General features: G+C 40.3%; 2 protein-coding genes across 2 annotated transcripts in view; both read left to right on the top strand.

The window, feature by feature from the left end:
• tnfrsf1a (tumor necrosis factor receptor superfamily, member 1a) overlaps positions 1-11,257 on the top strand; it is a 22,298-nt gene extending 11,041 nt beyond the window's left edge. The window contains exons 7-10 of the mRNA XM_061948125.2: positions 1,429-1,484; positions 4,554-4,714; positions 5,101-5,227; positions 8,909-11,257. Of these exons, the coding sequence (XP_061804109.1) occupies positions 1,429-1,484; positions 4,554-4,714; positions 5,101-5,227; positions 8,909-9,216 (652 nt within the window). The 3' untranslated portion in view covers positions 9,217-11,257. The remainder of the gene's footprint in view (positions 1-1,428; positions 1,485-4,553; positions 4,715-5,100; positions 5,228-8,908) is intronic.
• A 9,524-nt stretch (positions 11,258-20,781) lies between these two features.
• Positions 20,782-21,450, top strand: part of plekhg6 (pleckstrin homology domain containing, family G (with RhoGef domain) member 6) — a 66,945-nt gene continuing 66,276 nt past the window's right edge. The window contains exon 1 of the mRNA XM_061948033.2: positions 20,782-20,832. The gene's annotated coding sequence lies outside the window, so the exon portion shown is untranslated. The remainder of the gene's footprint in view (positions 20,833-21,450) is intronic.

The following is a 21,450-nucleotide window of genomic DNA, read 5'->3' as shown; positions in this document are numbered from 1 at the left end:
GTAATCATACATTTGTTAATATTTTTTGTAATAATTGTTTGTGTAGCTTTATATAACATTACATTAACATTGTTCATTTTTGATTTGTTTCAAATACAATTTAGGGGTAATTGTTTATAAATCATAAGTCAGGTTGACAAGAAGATGTTTGGAGTATCTTGTAACAAGATCAGATAATGAGCTACATGATCAGATAATGAAGATACAGTACATGTTATTTTTTGTCAAATTTGAAAGAACAAACACATTTATCAAGAAAGATTAAGTGCTCTATTGACACGCATTATTTCCAGGCTTTTGAGGGCTGCATATCATGAATCTGGCAAATCTGGCCCCCCACCTTGACATCTGTAATAAACATTAAAAGAGCACTTTGGTGAATACAGTCTATAGTGTTTGCTGTGCTGCCATAATTTCAATATAAAATACTGCTACTGGTTAAAAAAAACAAAAAACTTTTGAAGCGGACTTAAACTGAGATATACAAAAAAGGGGACAAACCTGCTAACATTATTTAGTGATACCTCAATGTACAAGCACATTGCGTTCCATGACAAGTTGTAACTCAAAACACTTGAATCCCAAATCACCTTCACCCATTGGAATTAATTGAACTCTATTTAAACCATGCTTGGCCCTCCCCAAACCCCACCTTTTTAACATGTAACATGTCTTATAAAAATAAAACAAACTTTTAGATTTTTAAAATATTGTTTGAAAAACAATGCAATATAGTTTACTACAAACAACTGCAGTAGTTTTATGAAATAATGTACTAATATTGTACAGCATTTACATATGAGCTGCTTCTCTGTTCTATAACAATAGGAACTGTTATTGTTGTTTATGTTGCACATGGACGTCTTTGAGTGACGGACCGGAGGGCAGAGTTGACAGAAAGATGTGTTTGCGTACCAAATACATTGCTTGATTGTCCAATTTGTGGAGTCAGCACTTGGCGGAACGAAATAAAGCATGTCAAAGACTGGTTCGGCAGCTTCTTCATATTTTCATGGATAAATGTCCACCTTCTGACGTTTTTGGCTGCAAAGTGCGGAGGCTGTCTGCTGCTTGTTTGATGCGAACTCGGTTAACCGGGAGGACATTCTCTGATTCGGTTATCAGTTTTTTCTCCTTCGCTTTTTTTTTTTAGCTCATTACCGCTGGGCAAGATTGTGTTGATCTGTTAACAGTCACTGCATCCACGAGGAGGCTTGTAACTCAAATTATGCTCGCAACTTAAAGCATCATAAAAAGCCGCGAGACAACAAATAACTAAAAATACTCGTAAGCAGTGGTACTTGTAAATTGAGGTACCACTGTAGTGACTTTTATTACTACTATTACTTTCCAGTTGAGCCCAGCATACAGTATGAATATTTAAATCATTTTATGATCTCAAAAACAAAACACTTATTCTCTCCACAGTTGCACAACAGATTGCGAACATCTCTGCAAGTTGCTTCCTTCCCACAATCCCTCAGGTGAGCACATAAGCCACACAATTCTCTGTAAAACTAATTGATAATGTAACATTTATTCTCCTCAGTGCATTATAAGTGAATCTTCATGGATAAAGTCAGACATGTTAATACACATAGTATACACACATGTTAAAAAAGGCACTTTCATTTCATTTGTAACAATTGAAAAACAATCTATTAACGGCATGGCTCGGTGAGTGAAGCGGCCTTGCCAGAAACCTGAGGGTTCCTTGTTCGATCCCGGCTTCCACCATCCTAGTCACGTCCGTTGTGTCCTTGAGCAAGACACTTCACCCTTGCTCAAGGGTGTGTGTGTGAATGGGTGAATGTGGAAATATTGTCAAAGCGCTTTGAGTACCTTGAAGGTAGAAAAGCGCTATGCAAGTATAACCAGAGGTGGGTAGAGTAGCCAGAAATTGTACTCAAGTAAGAGTACTGTTACTTTAGAGATTTATTACTCAAGTAAAAATAAGGAGTAGTCACCCAAATATTTACTTGAGTAAAAGTAAAAAGTATGTTGTGAAAAAACTACTCAAGTACTGAGTAACTGATGAGTAACATACACACTCATATCATATATATATATATATATATATATATATATATATATATATATATATATATATATATATATATATATATATATATACATACATACATATACATTGATATATACAGTATATAATTTATAAGTATTTATTTTGCTGTTTTTGTTTACATGTTAAAGGTGTTTTAATGAATATACATGCATGTTTAACATATAGATTCCTTTCTTTAATGAAGACTAGAATATAAGTTGGTGTATTACCTGATTCTGATGACTTGCGTTGATTGTAATCAGACAGTCGTGATGATAACGTCCACGTTTTCAAATGGAGGAGAAGAAAAGTTCCTCCTTTCTGTCTAATACCACATGAAAGTGGTTGGTTTTTGGCATCCTATTTGTCCAGCTTCCATATTCGTTTTTATACACTTTACAAGAAATATATTGGTGTCAAACTCCGTAGCTTGCTAGCTTGTTTACGCTGGCTTTCGGAGACTCTTGTTTTGAAAGCGCAGGCGCGATGGCGCGGCACTTTTATTGTGAAGACAGGAACGTCCTCATGTGCGGTCAGTCTTGAGGCTTTTGACGGTACGGTTGAAATAAAACAAGTATCTTTTTTCCTTCACACTTTTGATTGATTGATTTGAACTTTTATTATTAGATTGCACAGTACAGTACATATTCCGTACAATTGACCACTAAATGGTAACACCCCAATAAGTTTTTCAACTTGTTTAAGTCAGGTCATGTGACCACCTGGCTCTGTTTGATTGGTCCAACGTCTCCAGTGACTGCATCTGATTGGTGGAACGAAGTGAAACGTCACCAGTAAGGCAGGCACTTTGAAGGTCTGTCTGACAGACCAAACAAACAAAGCGTGCATTAACAGATCGATAAAAATTAGTAGCGAGTAGCGAGCTGAATGTAGATAAAAGTAGCGGAGTAAAAGTAGCGTTCCTTCTCTATAAATATACTCAAGTAAAAGTAAAAGTAAGTTGCATTAAAACTACTCTTAGAAGTACAATTTATCCCAAAAGTTACTCAAGTAGATGTAACGGAGTAAATGTAGCGCGTTACTACCCACCTCTGAGTATAACCCATTTACCATTTAAATATATACATAATAAAAAACAACTAACAATTAAAGGTAAAAATATACATTATATTTATGGAAATTAATACATCTAAAAATATGTATTTAATTTAGTATTTATTTACATCAAAAATGTTTTTTCAAATATTAGATAAAACATTTTTTTTAATAATACATAACTTTTTGCCTAAAAGTCCAGTCCAATCTAGTGTATACTGGTGTATATCTGCACTGCATCACACATAGTATTTGGCTTTATTGATGCCACCGCGGCCCTGCGATGAGGTGGCGACTTGTCCAGGGTGTACCCCGCCTTCCGCCCGATTGTAGCTGAGATAGGCTCCAGCGCCCCCCGCAACCCCAAAGGGAATAAGCGGTAGAAAATGGATGGATGGATGATGCCACCGCAAGTCTTTAAATTAAGAAACTAACTTTTCAGCGTAAACTGATACAGGGGCATCAAAGTGAAGGGGTAAGTGGGGCTTTTGTAAAGTTTGAAGATTTTTTTGTCATTTAAAGGGGACCAATTATGCAAAAATAACTTTTCTTACCTGTTGGTACCTGCTGCTGTGTATTTAAGATCTGCATAAGTTCCAAAAAATTTGAAATCAAACAATGGAGGGAGGCATGGCAGAGATATTTATAAAACAATCTTGACCACATTCATACTTTCTCTAAATGAGCCGTTTGGAATTTGCTCTATCTTCTCACCCGTGACATCAGCGGATTATCCATATATGGTATAAACTTACCCAAAGTGCTTACTGCCATTGTAGTCTGCACTGTAGTCAATAAGTTCCTTCTTTTTGGCTATTCTCTTTTGTTGTGGGGCAGACTGTCTCGTACAGGGACATGCATCCTCCGCTGTTGCCAATTCTAATAAAAAGTAGCGCTAAAAAGTACCACCTGGGAGACGGGGAGAAGACTCTGTCAAAGTAGGGCTACATAAATAAGACCGCCCACAAAACGGTGCATCCCGAAGAGACGGTCAGAAAGCAGCTTGAAAACCTTCTGTACATAATAATCTATTGAACATTTTGACCGAAGAACCACCGTTACATGTTATGTAGACTACAAGGAGTGTTTTAAATGTAAAAAAAATAATAATTATAATAATTTGACCTCTTTAAATATGTGGGTTATGAAATTAAACAATGACAATAAATGTTAAAAAAAGAAATGTTGCGGTGTAAGTGCCCACCATCATGAAAACTTTTATCAACTCTAAAGGCAACGTAATAATTAATATTGTATTTTTAACTGTTAAAATAAGCAAAGTGTTCAAATCAAAATATAAAAACTTTCGTAAAAATGGCTATGGTGTTAAAACTGCATTATGCTGCAGTTTATTGCAGCATACTTGTCACACAAATGTAAATAAAAAAAGTTCCCCTTAGTAAAAACAATAACAAACTATTTCTTTTTCTGATAGTTTTGGAGGAGCGACAAGATGGATTCTTCATCAACGTACTGGTTGGAGTGGGGGCTGCGGCCTTTATCTTGCTTATGCTGGTCTTCTTCGTGACCTACATAGCCACCAAACGCTGTAACGAAAAGACGCCCGAGGCCCCTTCGTTAGAGCCATCAGATGAGGTATGGTTAGTTTAGGGTCTGCTGCAAGTACACCATTCACATTTCAATTAGTGTAATGATAGATTCTCAAGGAACAATACGATCGGCGGCACTTTTGTATCCCCAAGAAATGACGCTACCACCAAAATGCTTGACTGGAGGCAAAACAGTTATTTTGTTACTGTCTATTTTACATGATAACCACTGTGTTGACTAATTTTCAGTAGATATTAAATCTATAGTGCTAAACTAGATGGACACAGACTACTCTAGCAGTACATCCATTTCTGTTGTATTGTCCTTTGAGATGATACACTGTATTGTTGCTGCAATGTGAATAATGTACTCAAAGCACTCAGATAATGTATGTGTATATACATAACATACCATGTTGTGGTTGCATCTAGCTGCACATCCTGGTTGAGAAGACAGAAGAATCAAGCAGCAACTGCAACAACATGGCTGTTCCTCAGGCCACTGTAGTTGAAATGGACCCCTCCAACTTGCCTGACTGTGTCCCTCTGGAAGTAAAGAGTGAGTGATTTTATACAATAGCCCCTTTTAGAGTACATTTTTACATTAATTTGTTTTTAGCGACACCTAGTGGTCACAATAATGAATTACAAAAGCGCAAGACATGGTAAGTTAATTGATAGGGGTGTGGGAACAAATCGATTTGAATTCGAATGGCGATTCTCACGTTATGCGATTCAGAATCAATTCTCATTTTTATAAAATCGATAAAAAAAAAAAAAAAAAAAAGATTTATTTATTTATTTCATTTTTATTTTTTTATTTTTTTTAAATTAATGAGTCCAACAAAACAATACACAGCAATACCATAACAATGCAATACAATTCCAAAACCAAACCCGACCCAGCAACACTCAGAACAGCAATAAACAGAGCAATTGAGAGGAGACACAAACACGACACAGAACAAACCAAAAGTATCCATCCATCCATCCATCCATCTTCTTCCGCTTATCCGAGGTCGGGTCGCGGGGGCAGCAGCCTAAGCAGGGAAGCCCAGACTTCCCTCTCCCCAGCCACTTCGTCCAGCTCTTCCTGTGGGACCCCGAGGCGTTCCCAGGCCAGCCGGGAGACATAGTCTTCCCAACGTGTCCTGGGTCTTCCCCGTGGCCTCCTACCGGTCGGACGTGCCCTAAACACCTCCCTAGGGAGGCGTTCGGGTGGCATCCTGACCAGATGCCCGAACCACCTCATCTGGCTCCTCTCGATGTGGAGGAGCAGCGGCTTTACTTTGAGCTCCCCCCGGATGGCAGAGCTTCTCACCCTATCTCTAAGGGAGAGCCCCGCCACCCGGCGGAGGAAACTCATTTCGGCCGCTTGTACCCGTGATCTTGTCCTTTCGGTCATAACCCAAAGCTCATGACCATAGGTGAGGATGGGAACGTAGATTGACCGGTAAATTGAGAGCTTTGCCTTCCGGCTCAGCTCCTTCTTCACCACAACGGATCGATACAGCGTCCGCATTACTGAAGACGCCGCACCTATCCGCCTGTCGATCTCACGATCCACTCTTCCCTCACTCGTGAACAAGACTCCGAGGTACTTGAACTCCTCCACTTGGGGCAAGATCTCCTCCCCAACCCGGAGATGGCACTCCACCCTTTTCCGGGCGAGAACCATGGACTCGGACTTGGAGGTGCTGATTCTCATCCCAGTTGCTTCACACTCGGCTGTGAACCGATCCAGTGAGAGCTGAAGATCCTGGCCAGATGAAGCCATCAGGACCACATCATCTGCAAAAAGCAGAGACCTAATCCTGCAGCCACCAAACCAGATCCCCTCAACGCCTTGACTGCGCCTAGAAATTCTGTCCATAAAAGTTATGAACAGAATCGGTGACAAAGGGCAGCCTTGGCGGAGTCCAACCCTCACTGGAAACGTGTCCGACTTACTGCCGGCAATGCGGACCAAACACGACACAGAACAAACCAAAAGTAGTGAAACAAAAATGAATATTATCAACAACAGTATCAATATTAGTTACAATTTCAACATAGCAGTGATTAAAAATCCCTCATTGACATTATCATTAGATAATTATAAAAATAAAAATAAATGAACAATATGAAATCAAATCAAATCAACTTTATTTATAATAGTGTCACAGTGGCTTACACTTGCATCGCATCTCATAAGCTTGACAACACACTGTGTCCAATATTTTCACAAAGATAAAATAAGTCATATTTTTGGTTCATTTAATAGTTAAAACACATTTACATTATTGCAATCAGTTGATAAAACATTGTCCTTTACAATTATAAAAGCTTTTTACAAAAATCTACTACTCTGCTTGCATGTCAGCAGACTGGGGTAGATCCTGCTGAAATCCTATGTATTGAATGAATAGAGAATCGTTTTGAATCGGGAAAATATCGTTTTGGATCAAGAATTGCGTTGAATCGGAAAAAAAAAATCGATTTTGAATCGAATCGTGACCCCCAGGAATCGATATTGAATCGAATCGTGGGACACCCAAAGATTCGCAGCCCTATTAATTGACATGGACATGTTTGTTATTGGAAAGTTTCTAATACACTTCTGCCTTGGAGACTTTGTATGTGTAAGTAATATGCAACTATATTTATTTGATTCCTGTTTATATTCACAAATGTGTTTTAGACTGCAATGTCGTTAAATTAAGAACGTGTTACGTGAGTCTAGCTTGTGTGCTATTGCGTGCTTAGGTGTTGTGTAGTTGCTGGCTCCCAGTAGCCTATAGCGACCATGTTTACTTTATGTAAATGACTTCACTAAAATACAAAAAAAGACCAACCTTGTGTGTTTGTTGGAGGACATTTAGATGTTACCTGGCTGCAATGCAGGACTGCTTGTATCGTAGATTTTAGAAGCAAGTCAATATCATGCAATACTTGTTTGTTTTTTTGCTGATATCAGTACCGTATTTTCCGCACTATAAGGCGCACCTAAAAACCACAAATTTTCTCAAAAGCTGACAGTGCGCCTTATAACCCGGTGCGCTTTATATATGGATTAATATTAAGATTCATTTTCATAAAGTTTAGGTCTCGCAACTACGGTAAACAGCCGCCATCTTTTTTCCCCGTAGAAGAGGAAGTGCTTCTTCTTCTACGCAAGCAACCGCCAAGGTAAGCACCCGCCCCCATAGAACAGGAAGCGCTTCTTCTTCTACTGTAAGCAACCACCCGCCCGCGTAGAAGAAGAAGAAGAAGCGCGCGGATATTACCGTACGTTTCATTTCCTTTGTGTGTTTACATCTGTAAAGACCACAAAATGGCTCCTACTAAGCGACAGGGATCCGGTTCATGAAAAGACGCAATCTCTCCATCCGCACACGGATTACTATTTCACAGCAACTGCCTAAAGACTTTCAAGAAAAGCTGGCTACTTTCCGTGCATATTGTAAAAACAAGTTAGCTGAAAAAAAGATCCGGCCAGAGAACATTATCAACATGGACGAGGTTCCACTGACTTTTGATATTCCTGTGAACCGCACTGTGGATACAACGGGAGCACGTACGGTGAATATTCGCACCACAGGGAATGAGAAGTCATCCTTCACTGTGGTTCTAGCTTGCCATGCTAATGGCCAGAAACTTCCACCCATGGTGATATTCAAAAGGAAGACCTTGCCAAAAGAGATCTTTCCAGCCGGCGTCATCATAAAAGCTAACTCGAAGGGATGGATGAAGAAAAGATGAGCGAGTGGTTAAGGTAAGTTTACGCGAAGAGACCGGGTGGCTTTTTTCACGCAGCTCCGTCCATGTTGATATACGACTCCGTGCGCGCCCACATCACGCTGGTTTTTAATATATTATTAAAGTTTGACTGACCTATCTGACTGTTTTTTTGACATTCCTTTAGCGCAGTTAGATGCGGCTTATAACACGGGGCGGCTTATAGGTGGACAAAGTTTTGAAATATGCCGTTCATTGAAGGCGCGGCTTATAACCCAGGGCGCCTTATGGTGCGGAAAATACGGTATCTTATAACATCTGCAAACAATTTAAAGCAATTTCTCAGTCAGTTCACAACTTCACATTCAATAACAGCTTCAGGTAACATGTTGATTAGTTTGAGTGCATTGAATTGTGTACGTCTTATTATTCCAAAGGCAAATATAGGCAGTAGAAGTGATGAGTTTTAATGAATTTTACTTTCCATCTTTTATATGACATCTATGCTTTCTCTTCTCACCAGTCGGCGACCTCATCAACATACTGCTGGAGATGGTTCCCGTGATTCAGGTCAGGCCGCTTGTGCGTTCCCTCGGCGTGTCGGACATCGTCATCGACAGGGCTTTTCAGGACCACTATCGCAGCATCAGGGAGGCTCACTACCAGATGTTCCGAGCGTGGGCCGAGATGAGCCCACCAAGTGGCAGCGGCAGCGGAGGTCGCAGCGGAATGCTACACTCGGCCAAACTACAGGAGCTGCTGCACACTCTCAGAAAGATGCATCTGGGAAGGACGGCCGAGGAGCTGGAGACAGTGTACAGCATTCAGTAGCACTCTCTTGTGTGCCAAGTGGAAATATGGAAAAAAAACCTATCTGAATCCGAGGTTTTGTTCTCTGTGCTGAACTCAATGACATACTGGGAGATTAGTCCAAGATAGACGCAGTTGATGCACGTGGATCAAGGCAGCCTTTGTGTACAAATGAGCTCTCTACCTCTCAGCCTGCCATCTATGGAATGGATTTAAAATACTGAGAGAGATCAAATGTCTCAGGACACTTACTGGATTTAAAGGTGGACTATGCTGAGCACAGCTAACATGAAATTAGCTTACATACAGTGAAAACAAAACTATGTTTTATAGTAGCTCATTTTTATTTGGTGAATGTGAATCTTTTGGCTGGAAATGACAAAAGAAGAGATATTAATTTAATATTTGTCTTTATACCAACAACACGGGCTCGTCCTCACCTGTTTTGAATGTATTGAAGACTAGAATGTTCTAGTTTAGCGCTATTTAACCTAAAGCTGTCAAACTATAGTAAAAAAAATAGAACAAATATTTTTAGGTTAAAAAAGGTACAAATACACTAACTGTATATGTTTCACTTTTGCATGTGGTGCGTTCAAGGACCATTGCTTAAAGTTAGAAAGAGATGTCACTTGTTTTTAAAGATGGGGTGGCCTAAGCCCCAGCAAATGCACTAGTAGTAATAATATAATAATAACGACTTATTATTATGTGTGTGAAGCGACTGGGATGAGAATCAGCACCTCCAAGTCCGAGTCCATGGCTCTCGCCCGGAAAAGGGTGGAGTGCCATCTTCGGGTTGGGGAGGAGATCTTGCCCCAAGTGGAGGAGTTCAAGTACCTCGGAGTCTTGTTCACGAGTGAGGGAAGAGTGGATCGTGAGATCGACAGGCGGAACGGTGCGGCGTCTTCAGTAATGCGGACGCTGTATCGATCCGTTGTGGTGAAGAAGGAGCTGAGCCGGAAGGCAAAGCTCTCAATTTACCGGTCAATCTACGTTCCCATCCTCACCTATGGTCATGAGCTTTGGGTTATGACCGAAAGGACAAGATCACGGGTACAAGCGGCCGAAATGAGTTTCCTCCGCCGGGTGGCGGGGCTCTCCCTTAGAGATAGGGTGAGAAGCTCTGCCATCCGGGAGGAGCTCAAAGTTAAGCCGCTGCTCCTCCACATTGAGAGGAGCCAGATGAGGTGGTTCGGGCATCTGGTCAGGATGCCACCCGAACGCGTCCCTAGGGAGGTGTTTAGGGCACGTCCGACCGGTAGGAGGCCGCGGGGAAGACCCAGGACACGTTAGGAAGACTATGTCTCCCGGCTGGCCTGGGAACGCCTCGGGGTCCCACAGGAAGAGCTGGACGAAGTGGCTGGGGAGAGGGAAGTCTGGGCTTCCCTGCTTAGGCTGCTGCCCCCGCGACCCGACCTCGGATAAGCGGAAGAAGATGGATGGAGATGGATGGATTTATTATTATGATTTGGCTAACGGGTAAAACATTATAAAATCTTTCACAGTTGTCTCCTACAGTGAATACACTGTCCATGTTCGTTGGTGTGGATTTTTGTTGACAAAAATGCACACTGATTGCCTTGTTTCCTTAGAAGAAACAATGCTCCTGTCAAATAAGCAATCTGTGTTAGCAGGCAAGACCATCACTTTTCTGTGTTGTTGTTGTTGTTGCCGAAAACAAATCTTTTTCCACACTCTTTGTTGCCTTACTAGTAAGCAATGTCACCCTCAGAAAAAACAAATGATGCACAAGCCACATTTTTTTTTTTTTAATGCTAAAAACCAATGCAGTTTCAATGCGTGCATGCTATGCTATGCTATGCTAACTTTTTTTAGTCACTTTCCTTGCAGCATGGTCCTTGTCACTCTTTGTAAGATTTTAGAATTTAAAAAAGTATGTCGGGACGTAGTAATCCTGTTCCTATCCTTTTTACTGCAAGATGCTAGAAAGTTTCAGGATTCTGTTCGAATGATGCATTACCTAAGAATTTTCAGGGGGAAAAAAATCCTGTTAATGCATGTATGTATGAAAAAAGGGAAATAAAAGATTGCCACTTTATTTTACCATGAATTGATTAACGTGGACCCCGACTTAAACAAGTTCAAAAACTTATTCGGGTGTTACCATTTAGTGGTCAAATGTTCGGAACACGTACTGTACTGTGCAATCTACTAATAAAAGTTTCAATCAATCAATCAATTCCAGCTAGAAGGTATCAATTCTACACATAAAAATGAACTCATCTCTACAGACTATGAATCGTTTTGGGTTTAATTGTGGGTCTCAAATGTTCATTACTTTGTTTGGAACATTGTTTCTCGTATCAAACGCAAAGCAATATGATGCAGTACTTTGTTGCAAACAGCAGAGGCGCTGTTGTTTCAGTCTCAACATGCAGTTTTCCCACGATAGCAAAGCATTGTTCTGCTTGGTAAAACACTGGCGTGGAAGTAGGAGTTCAGAACATACGAACAGAGATTTTACGATTACCAAACATATTTTATTCTCTACAGAACCACATAATCAATCATTGCTTGGACTTTACTGATGCCACGTCCATACTTGCCAATAGAGATGCGCGGATAGGCAATTATTTCATCCGCAACCGCATCAGAAAGTCGTCAACCATCCGCAATCCACCCGATCTAACATTTGATCAGGCCCGCCATCCGCCCGCACCCGCCCGTTGTTATATATCTAATATAGACGATGCAAGGCATTAGTGAGGTTATAAAGCTTTTGCCTGTTAAAGAAAGGAGACTTATCCAATGCAGCACAGACATTCGCGTGCCACGCTGTCACGACCCAGACGCACACCAGTGCGCAATCATATGGGAGCCGCGCTGAGCGCACCTCCAAGCGCGTCTCGCTGCCGGCGACGGCCGGGTATATGGGCCCGACGCTCCAGCGCCATCCATTTTCAGGGCTAGTTGATTCGGCAGGTGGGTTGTTACACACTCCTTAGCGGGTTCCAACTTCCATGGCCACCGTCCTAGCTGCTGTCTATATCAACCAGGGTGAGCCCCACCCTTTTCGTGAGCGCACTGCGCGCGGAGTGACCCCTGTTACGCGCCCCCGGCAACAGGGGTGGCGGGCAGGTAAGCTGCGCGGGCGGAGCGCGCGGAGTGACCCCTGTTACGAGCCCCCGGCCACGGGGGTGGCGGGCAGGTAAGCTGCTTACCTGTTGCGCGTGACGCCGGCCGCGGCGAAGGCGGACGAGGCGGGGTGTCGGTGCGGTGGGCGCGGTGGTGACCCTGGACGTGCGTCGGGCCCTTCTCGCGGATCGCCTCAGCTACGGCTCCCGGTGGGGCCCTCTCGGGGGGAGGGGCCTCGGTCCCGGACCCCGGCGAGGCGTCCCTTCTCCGCTCCGTAAAAGTGTCCATCTCTTTTTTTTTTTTTCTTCTGTTGTGGCATATGCTGCAGGTGCCTGCTCGTTTTTCGTATGTGGGTAACAACATTTAACTATGTATATATATTTCCCAATTGGTTTAACTGCCACCCGCCTGAATCTATTTAAAATCTAATTTTTTTTAATAATTTGAACCACCCGACCCGACCCGACCCGCGGATAAAATCTAATTTTTTTTAATTTCATCCGCCCGATCCGCGGATAATCCGCGGTTGTGCCCGCAAACCGCGCATCTCTACTTGCCAACCCTCCCGATTTTTTTGGGAGACTCTCGAATTTCAGTGCCCCTCCCGAAAATCTCCCGGGGCAACCATTCTCCCGAATTTCTCCCGATTTTCACCCGGACAACAATATTAAGTGCGTGCCGTGACGGCACTGTCTTTAGCGTCCTCTACAACCTGTCGTCACGTCCGCTTTTCCTCCATACAAATAGCGTGCCAGCCCAGTCACATATTGTATGAGGCTTCTGCAGACACACGTAAGTGACTGCAAGACATACTTGATCAACAGCCATACAGGTCACACTGAGGGTGGACGTATAAACAACTTTAACACTGTTACAAATATGCGCCACACTGTGAACCCACACCAAACAACAATGACAAACACATTTCGGGAGAACATCCGCACCGTAACACAACAGAACAAATACCCAGAATCCCTTGTATCCCTAACTCTTCCGGGCTACAATATACACCCCCGCTACCACCAAACCCCCACACCTCAACACACCCTTCCCCCCACCCCACCCCCCAATCTCCCGAATTCGGAGGTCTCAATGTTGGCAAGTATGGCCATGTCCGGCTCACGTCTCACTCCTTAAATATGCGTGGTGGTCAAGCAAGCTCTGTTCTCAATGGTTCCTGGGCGCCATTTAGCCTTTCTTGAAGAAAAAATGCCCTATGCGTGTGTTTTCAGCTGTACGGATCGTTCAAATCGCCAAAAGGATAAACGTTTCTTCAGAGTTCCTCGAGAAGTTATCAAAACCGGCGGAATAGTGCAAGATTTTACAAACCGACGAGAAAAGCAACACACACTCCAGTCCAAGGGAGCAGAGTCAAAGATCGCATGAGTTTCCGGCGATCACTTTGTTTGTATGATATGCTTTTAACATTTATTATCTACAATTTCAAGTATTATCTTGATTTTATTTGTATTTCTTAAACACATGTTTGCTCCAAGTGTTTTCGAAAAGCACCAAGCCGGCAAGTCTGAATAAAAGAAATCAAATGTGAGCAAAAGCTAAAAAAGTTCAGCTTTTACCAAAGGCCAAAGTGATAAATTATTTTTTCAGTACATACACAATGTTGACATCTATAGTTATGTTCGCCGTCTACTCAATGTGATAGACTATTCTGTTATTCATAATCTAAAAACAGCTGTTGTTTCATTAGATGCTGAAAAAGCATTTGATAGAGTGAACTGGAATTTTCTTCTAGCTACTCTACAGAAATTTGGATTTGGAGACTCATTTATAGAATGGATTAAGGTCCTATATAGTTTTCCTACAGCTTCGGTTAGAACGAACAGCCAAATATCTCCAAGGTTTAATCTTATGAGGGGCACAAGGCAAGGGTGTCCACTTTCTCCGTCACTGTTTGCTATATTTATTGAACCTCTTGCAACCGCTATTCGACAGCATGCAAATATTAAAGGCATCCATACCGCAACCGTTCATCATAAAATAAGCCTTTATGCTGATGATGTATTACTTTTCTTACAAAATCCACATTCTTCTCTTCAAGATACAATCTCACTTCTCAATAAATTCAGTTCTATTTCAGATTACTCCATCAACTGGTCCAAATCTACTGTGTTACCAATTAATTTTGACTTTCAGAGCACCTCATCGATTCCACTGCATAAAGGGAACATTAAATACCTGGGAATCAATATTTCCTCCACATTGTCAGATCTGAATCGCTTGAATTACTCCCCAATCTTAAAATCGATTGAGGATGACCTGGCGCGTTACAAAACACTGCCAATCTCACTTATGGGAAGGGTTTCTACCGTGAAAATGATGGTCTTGCCTAGGGTTAATTATCTATTTTCAATGATTCCAACCAAACCTTCTCAAATCTGGTTTAAGTCACTAGACTCACACATCAATCAGTTTCTTTGGAAGAGTAAACCAGCACGAATCAGCCTTAAAACTTTACAAAAACCCAAAGAACATGGGGGTCTAGAACTCCCAAACTGTTCCTATTATTTCCTTGCAAATAAACTACAATATATATTAAAATGGATCAATCCCACTTTATTAGATAGTTTATGGTTAGAGATTGAACAATCACTTAGCCAGGAGATCCCAATTTCTAACTTGCCCTTTATTAGCCAAATTCTCCGAAAACACAACTGCTTTAAAAGTATTAATATACGCACTACCTTAACAGCTTGGTGGGAGTTTTTGAAAATAACTGGGTCCCCGCTCACTCCATGCCAATTTACGCCTATTTGGAATAATCCTGATTTTCTTTTAAACAAGAAGCCATTGAACTTTCCAACATGGTATGATAAGGGAGTCGGATGCCTTGGGGATATCATCAATGCAAACAGTTTTATCTCTTTTAAAAGTTTAATAACACAATATGCAATCAATCCTAATAAATTTCTAGAATATATACAAATAAAAGAAATCAAATGTGAGCAAAAGCTAAAAAAGTTCAGCTTTTACCAAAGGCCAAAGTGATAAATTATTTTTTCAGTACATACACAATGTTGACATCTATAGTTATGTTTTGATAAAGACGGGAAAAAGACGCCCCTCGTAAAGGGCGCATGCAACAGCAACAACAAACATGGCAGTAGACGCAAAGTTAAACCATCAAATGCCAAACTCCGGGAGAGTTTTGATACCAATTTCCTTGACCCAGCCACACAAAAATAAGTTGTAGACCTCTATGCTTTTCCAAGTTTCCATCTGTTTTGTCGTGTAGGATGACATCTGGAGCACAAGATAGTTCGACATGTCAGGAAACGCGGCCGACGGATAATCTTTGGTATTACTCGACAAATCTTTTTTGATAAATTACAGGGCTGTAGTCCATTGCATAGTTTGATTGTTTTGCTCGTATCTGCTTTTTGCAGGAAAATCTAAGCCCCTTGCGTACTCAAGATAGTTTGCTTGCTGCACAACAGCCACCATGGCTTGGTTGACCAACACTGCTTTTCATTTCCGGTAAGAAGTCATGTGATGGAATGCAAGCAATTGTCAGTTTTCCCCTTTAAGGAAATGTAGCAAATGAGTATGTTCTCTTCAGACTGTCAGGAATGATAGTTCTACTTTGAAGTGCAAACACTATTAAAACATACCTGACTCATATAGGTATGGTCAAAGGTCACATAGGTGCTAATCATTGCCCTTTATTGTTAGGCGAACTGTTTCTTGTTTAGCGTGGGAAGTACTCGCCATCTGCCAATAGAGTTTCAGCTGATTCATAGACTTTTAATGTCAAATTCCATATTGGACTTGTGTGGGGGATTTATATTAAACCATATCACATCTCATACATGATGATTGTCTAATATGAATTATGTGCGGATAGGTCCCGCCTCATTTCTAACATGTCCTCCTCCGCCTTGATGGCATTCCTTTTAGGCACCTTAGTTATTCAGGTATTATTCACGGAAGAAGGGCCACAACTTGTTTCAGTCCATTGTACGAGTCTAAACCTGCACAAACTTGTACACGGGCCAATGTCATGCCTCACACACTTTGTGCAATACAGGTTCATTTGTTTGTGTTTTCCATTCAAAATGATCAAGTCAAATTTTCACCATGTCAGCAACATTGTTTTTGTTTGTGTGTTAGCATTTCATGTCAGTAAGTCTAAATAATCTTCAAACACATCGCCTGTCAGCATTCCAACCTTAAGCCTTAAAAAAAACAAACATTAATGTGTACCATACATCATGTAAAATGTTCATTCTATATAGAATAAAATGTACATTTTGTATAAAAATAAATTTTCTAAATAAAGTATATAAATTCTATTTTTATTGATTAAAAAAAACAGAAATATGTGCTCGAGAGAGTGAACAAGAAGCCAGAGCAATGCTGACATCTAGTGGTATTGTATCGGTATTGCTGAAATCAATGTGTTATGGTGAACATAAAAACACACACTTTACGCTGTTCTGTCTGTATGTATTGTTGAAGAGCGCAATTGTACAGTAAATTTTGGATCACCATAATTTAAACTCGTTTCCTCTTTTTAATTTGGTTATTTTTAAGTTAACCACTGTGTAATGAAACTAAGCTAAAACTCCTGTCACTTTGTGATGGAGAGGGGACAGGAAGGTAGTGACACTGCCTCCCAGGGGTGTTTTATAGAATGGTTCTAAAATGCAAATGGTAAGGGATTGCATTTAGAGTGGAACTGCACTTTTTTGGGGGGATTTTTTTGCCTATCATACACAATCCCTATGTGAGACAAGAACACATATGTCTTTTTTTATCCATTTTAATTTGTAATATACGGCAAGTATGAGGTGGCCAACAATACAGCTAATGGGAGTACGCTATATTGCGCCCTGCAAAAAACGTTAACAATACTCTGTTTGTGACCTGAATATTAACCAAGTATGAGCAAGATTCTTTATTGTAAGCGCTAATTCCGAGGAACTACTTTTAGTGGCGCCGTGATTACAGAGCAGTAACTAGCTTTTGCATCTATTGACATACTGAGCCTGTGAGCTGCTGCATTGCCTATGAGCAGAGGTGGGTAGTAACGCGCTACATTTACTCCGTTACATCTACTTGAGTAACTTTTGGGATAAATTGTACTTCTAAGAGTAGTTTTAATGCAACTTACTTTTACTTTTACTTGAGTATATTTATAGAGAAGAAACGCTACTTTTACTCCGCTACTTTTATCTACATTCAGCTCGCTACTCGCTACTAATTTTTATCGATCTGTTAATGCACGCTTTGTTTGTTTTGGTCTGTCAGACAGGCCTTCAAAGTGCCTGCGTTACTGGTGACGTTTCACTCCGTTCCACCAATAAAATGCAGTCACTGGTGACGTTTGACTCCGTTCCACCAATCAGATGCAGTCACTGGTGACGTTGGACCAATCAAACAGAGCCAGGCGGTTACATGACCTGACTTAAACAAGTTGAAAAACTTATTGGGGTGTTACCATTTAGTGGTCAATTGTACGGAATATGTACTGTACTGTGCAATCTACTAATACAAGTTTCAATCAATCAATCAAAAGTGTGAAGGAAAAAAGACACTTTTTTATTTCAAACGTACATCCCGTCACAAGCCTAAAGACTGACTGCACAGTTCCTGTCTTCACAATAAAAGTGCCGCTCCATCGCGCCTGCGCTTTCAAAATAAGAGTCTCCGAAAGCCAGCGCAAACAAGCTAGCAAGCTACGGAATTTGCCGCCAATGTATTTCTTGTAAAGTGTGTGAAAACGAATATGGAAGCTGGACAAATAAGATACCAAAAACCAACCACTTTCATGTGGTATTAGACAGAAAGGAGGAACTTTTTTTCTCCTGCATTTGAAAACGTGGACGTTAAGCACTGCTGTCTGATTACAATCAATGCAAGTCATCAGAATCAGGTAATACACCAACTTATATTCTTGTCTTCATGAAAGAAAGGAATCTATATGTGTTAAACATGCATGTATATTCATTAAAACACCTTTAACATGTAAACAAAAACGGCAAAATAAATAAATATAAATGATATACTGTATATATCAATGTATGTGTATATATGTATATATATATATATATATATATATATATATATATATATATATGATATGTGTGTGTATGTTACTCATCAGTTACTCAGTACTTGAGTAGTTTTTTCACAACATACTTTTTACTTTTACTCAAGTAAATATTTGGGTGACTACTCCTTACTTTTACTTGAGTAATAAATCTCTAAAGTAACAGTACTCTTACTTGAGTACAATTTCTGGCTACTCTACCCACCTCTGCCTATGAGTTGGTAAAAGTTAATTCTAGATTATAAATCATGCCTCTCACCTGTGTAGTAGAAGATTGTGGACATAAACCGATAAGTTGGTCATCTTTAACATTCAACTTATACCCACAGATGGTGATAAAGACACAAAAAGACGCTTGTTTGCGCCCACCTTTTTTTTTTTTCTTTTTTTTTTTTTTTACCAGCCTGAAGATAATGATTATTCTTCATCTAAACAGGAAGTTATACACATCTCATTAGTCGGCACCCCAGTGAGAGCAGACATTGTACAGTAAATGATTGTTTTATTATGTTCGGTAGTTTGTATTAGCGCTGAGCAATAGTGTTACTTTCCGCATGTGCTTATCACTCAGCTCTGACTATTGTAGCTCATCCTTCATATATTCAGGCTCAAAAATATAAGGTATCTGGATCATCATTTGTCCCCAACTAGTCGTCGTTGGCTCTCATGAAGTCTGCTTTGATTAGTAGTAGTTATTATTGTTGAAGATAAACACGAACGTTGTGGTGATGAGAAATAAGCAATGTATTACATGTTATTATGAATGTACCGTATTTTTCGGAGTATAAGTCGCACCGGAGTATAAGTCGCACCTGCCGAAAATGCACAATAAAGAAGGAAAAAAAACATATATAAGTCGCACTGGAGTATAAGTCGCATTTTTGGGGGAAATTTATTTGATAAAAGCCAACACCAAGAATAGACATTTGAAAGGCAATTTAAAATAAATAAAGAATAGTGAACAACAGGCTGAATAAGTGTACGTTATATGAGGCATAAATAACCAACTGGTATGTTAACGTAACATATTATGGTAAGAGTCATTCAAATAACTATAACATATAGAACATGCTATACGTTTACCAAACAATATGTCACTCCTAATCGCTAAATCCCATGAAATCTTATACGTCTAGTCTCTTACGTGAATGAGCTAAATAATATTATTTGATATTTTACGGTAACGTGTTAATAATTTCACACATAAGTCGCTCCTGAGTATAAGTCGCACCCCCGGCCAAACTATGAAAAAAACTGCGACTTATAGTCCGGAAAATACGGTACCTGTTATTGCATAACATATATACTTACAGCATGTATATAAAACATTGGATGATTTTGGATGTTTTCTTAGAGCGCTTAATAGGCGAAATAGAGAAAATCCCATTACCTCCGACGTTAGCTGATTCTTGCTAGTGTTTATTTATGAATTACAATGGATACAAATAAACTTATGTTTGCTCGTCTCACCTCGGGATTGTGAATAATAAACAACATTCCCCAAAAAAGTGCAGTTCCCCTTTAGATAATTGAACAGCCAGACCATTTCCTATGGTTGCTTTGAGTACTATTTTTGGTTCTATGGTTATCATCACACTTTTTATTTTTTTCCCCACAAAGAAAAACATATAGTTGATGTTTTGAATTCTAATTTCTGAGGCCTTTTTGGGGGTGGGGGGGGGGGTGGGGGGGGGGGGGGGATTGGCATTTACTGTATCCTTGAAGACTGTATTAAATAAATAAATAATGATAAATGGGTTGTACTTGTATAGCGCTTTTCTACCTTCAAGGTACTCAAAGCGCTTTGACACTACTTCCACATTTACCCATTCACACACACATTCACACACTGATGGAGGGAGCTGCCATGCAAGGCGCTAACCAGCACCCATCAGGAGCAAGGGTGAAGTGTCTTGCTCAGGACACAACAGACATGACGAGGTTGGTACTAGGTGGGGATTGAACCAGGGACCCTCGGGCCGCGCACGGCCATTCTCCCACTGCGCCACGCCGTCCCATTGATCTACATTGATATATAATGTAGGAACCATGAATATTAATAACAGAAAGAAACAACCCTTTTGTGCGAATGAGTGTGAATGAGTGTAAATTGGGGAGGGAGGTTGTTTGGGTTGGTGCACTAATTGTAAGTGTATCTTGTGTTTTTTATGTTGATTTAATAAAAACATTAAAAAAAAAAAAAATGTTTTTTTTTTTTTTTTTTTTTTTTTTTTTTAACCAATCGATCCACGGACAGATCCCTGCATATTTGCGAGTCAGCATTCAGAAATATTTGGTTTTTGTCGTGCTGTCAAATTATGAAATGTTTTAAATAAGCGTTCTTTGGAGAAGCTGAGCCAACCACGGACTTTTTTTCAGCCACTGAAGCGCGGTTATAGCGTTAGCATGACGACTAGTCTAGGCTAGACTCCGATTCATTCTTTTGTATTAATTATCTTTCACGAGTGGTGAGTAGTATGAGTATACTTTTCATAATTTAGAATATGTTTCAGAAGTGTGTACACCTCGATTATGCTTCTGGTATGTTAGCATGTTAGCTTACTTGGTGGTGAGTAAACAATGGCAATTGAAGAGAGACATAGAGGGTTCTGGAATAGAATTAAATCTAATACAGTAGTATCTCTATTCATGAGCTCAATTGGTTCTCTGACCAAGCTTGGATCCCTCAAAACACTCGTATCTCAAATGAGAGTCGCCCATTTAAAAGAATTGAAATCCCTCACAAAACAGCACAATTTAAACGTGTAACATGCCTTTAAAAAACGTTTTTTTTGTTTGTTTTGTATTTAACTTTTTTTCGAAATCCTTTTTTGTCTGTTCTCATTGACGTTTTGCTGTCTCATTAGATCCAACATGGACAATGTGCAGAGTTTCCGAATAGGGTAAACTGGTCAATAAGGTTGTGTTAGCAACATAACTTTGGCTTGTTCTGGATAGCAGCGAGTAATGGCTATGAAATGCGAAGATTACCAAATTATAATGCCTGTGCAGCTTCAGGCGTGGGCATGAAGTGTAGCCAAAGCCAGCAGGAAGGGTTTAGAAGCTTGACGACTGCTAATGGTCTA

This window comes from Nerophis lumbriciformis, linkage group LG04 (genome assembly GCF_033978685.3).
Source record: "Nerophis lumbriciformis linkage group LG04, RoL_Nlum_v2.1, whole genome shotgun sequence".
NCBI classification, from domain to species: domain Eukaryota; kingdom Metazoa; phylum Chordata; class Actinopteri; order Syngnathiformes; family Syngnathidae; genus Nerophis; species Nerophis lumbriciformis.
Note: the sequence above shows the minus strand (reverse complement) of the source record. Positions and strands in the feature narration are given on the sequence as shown.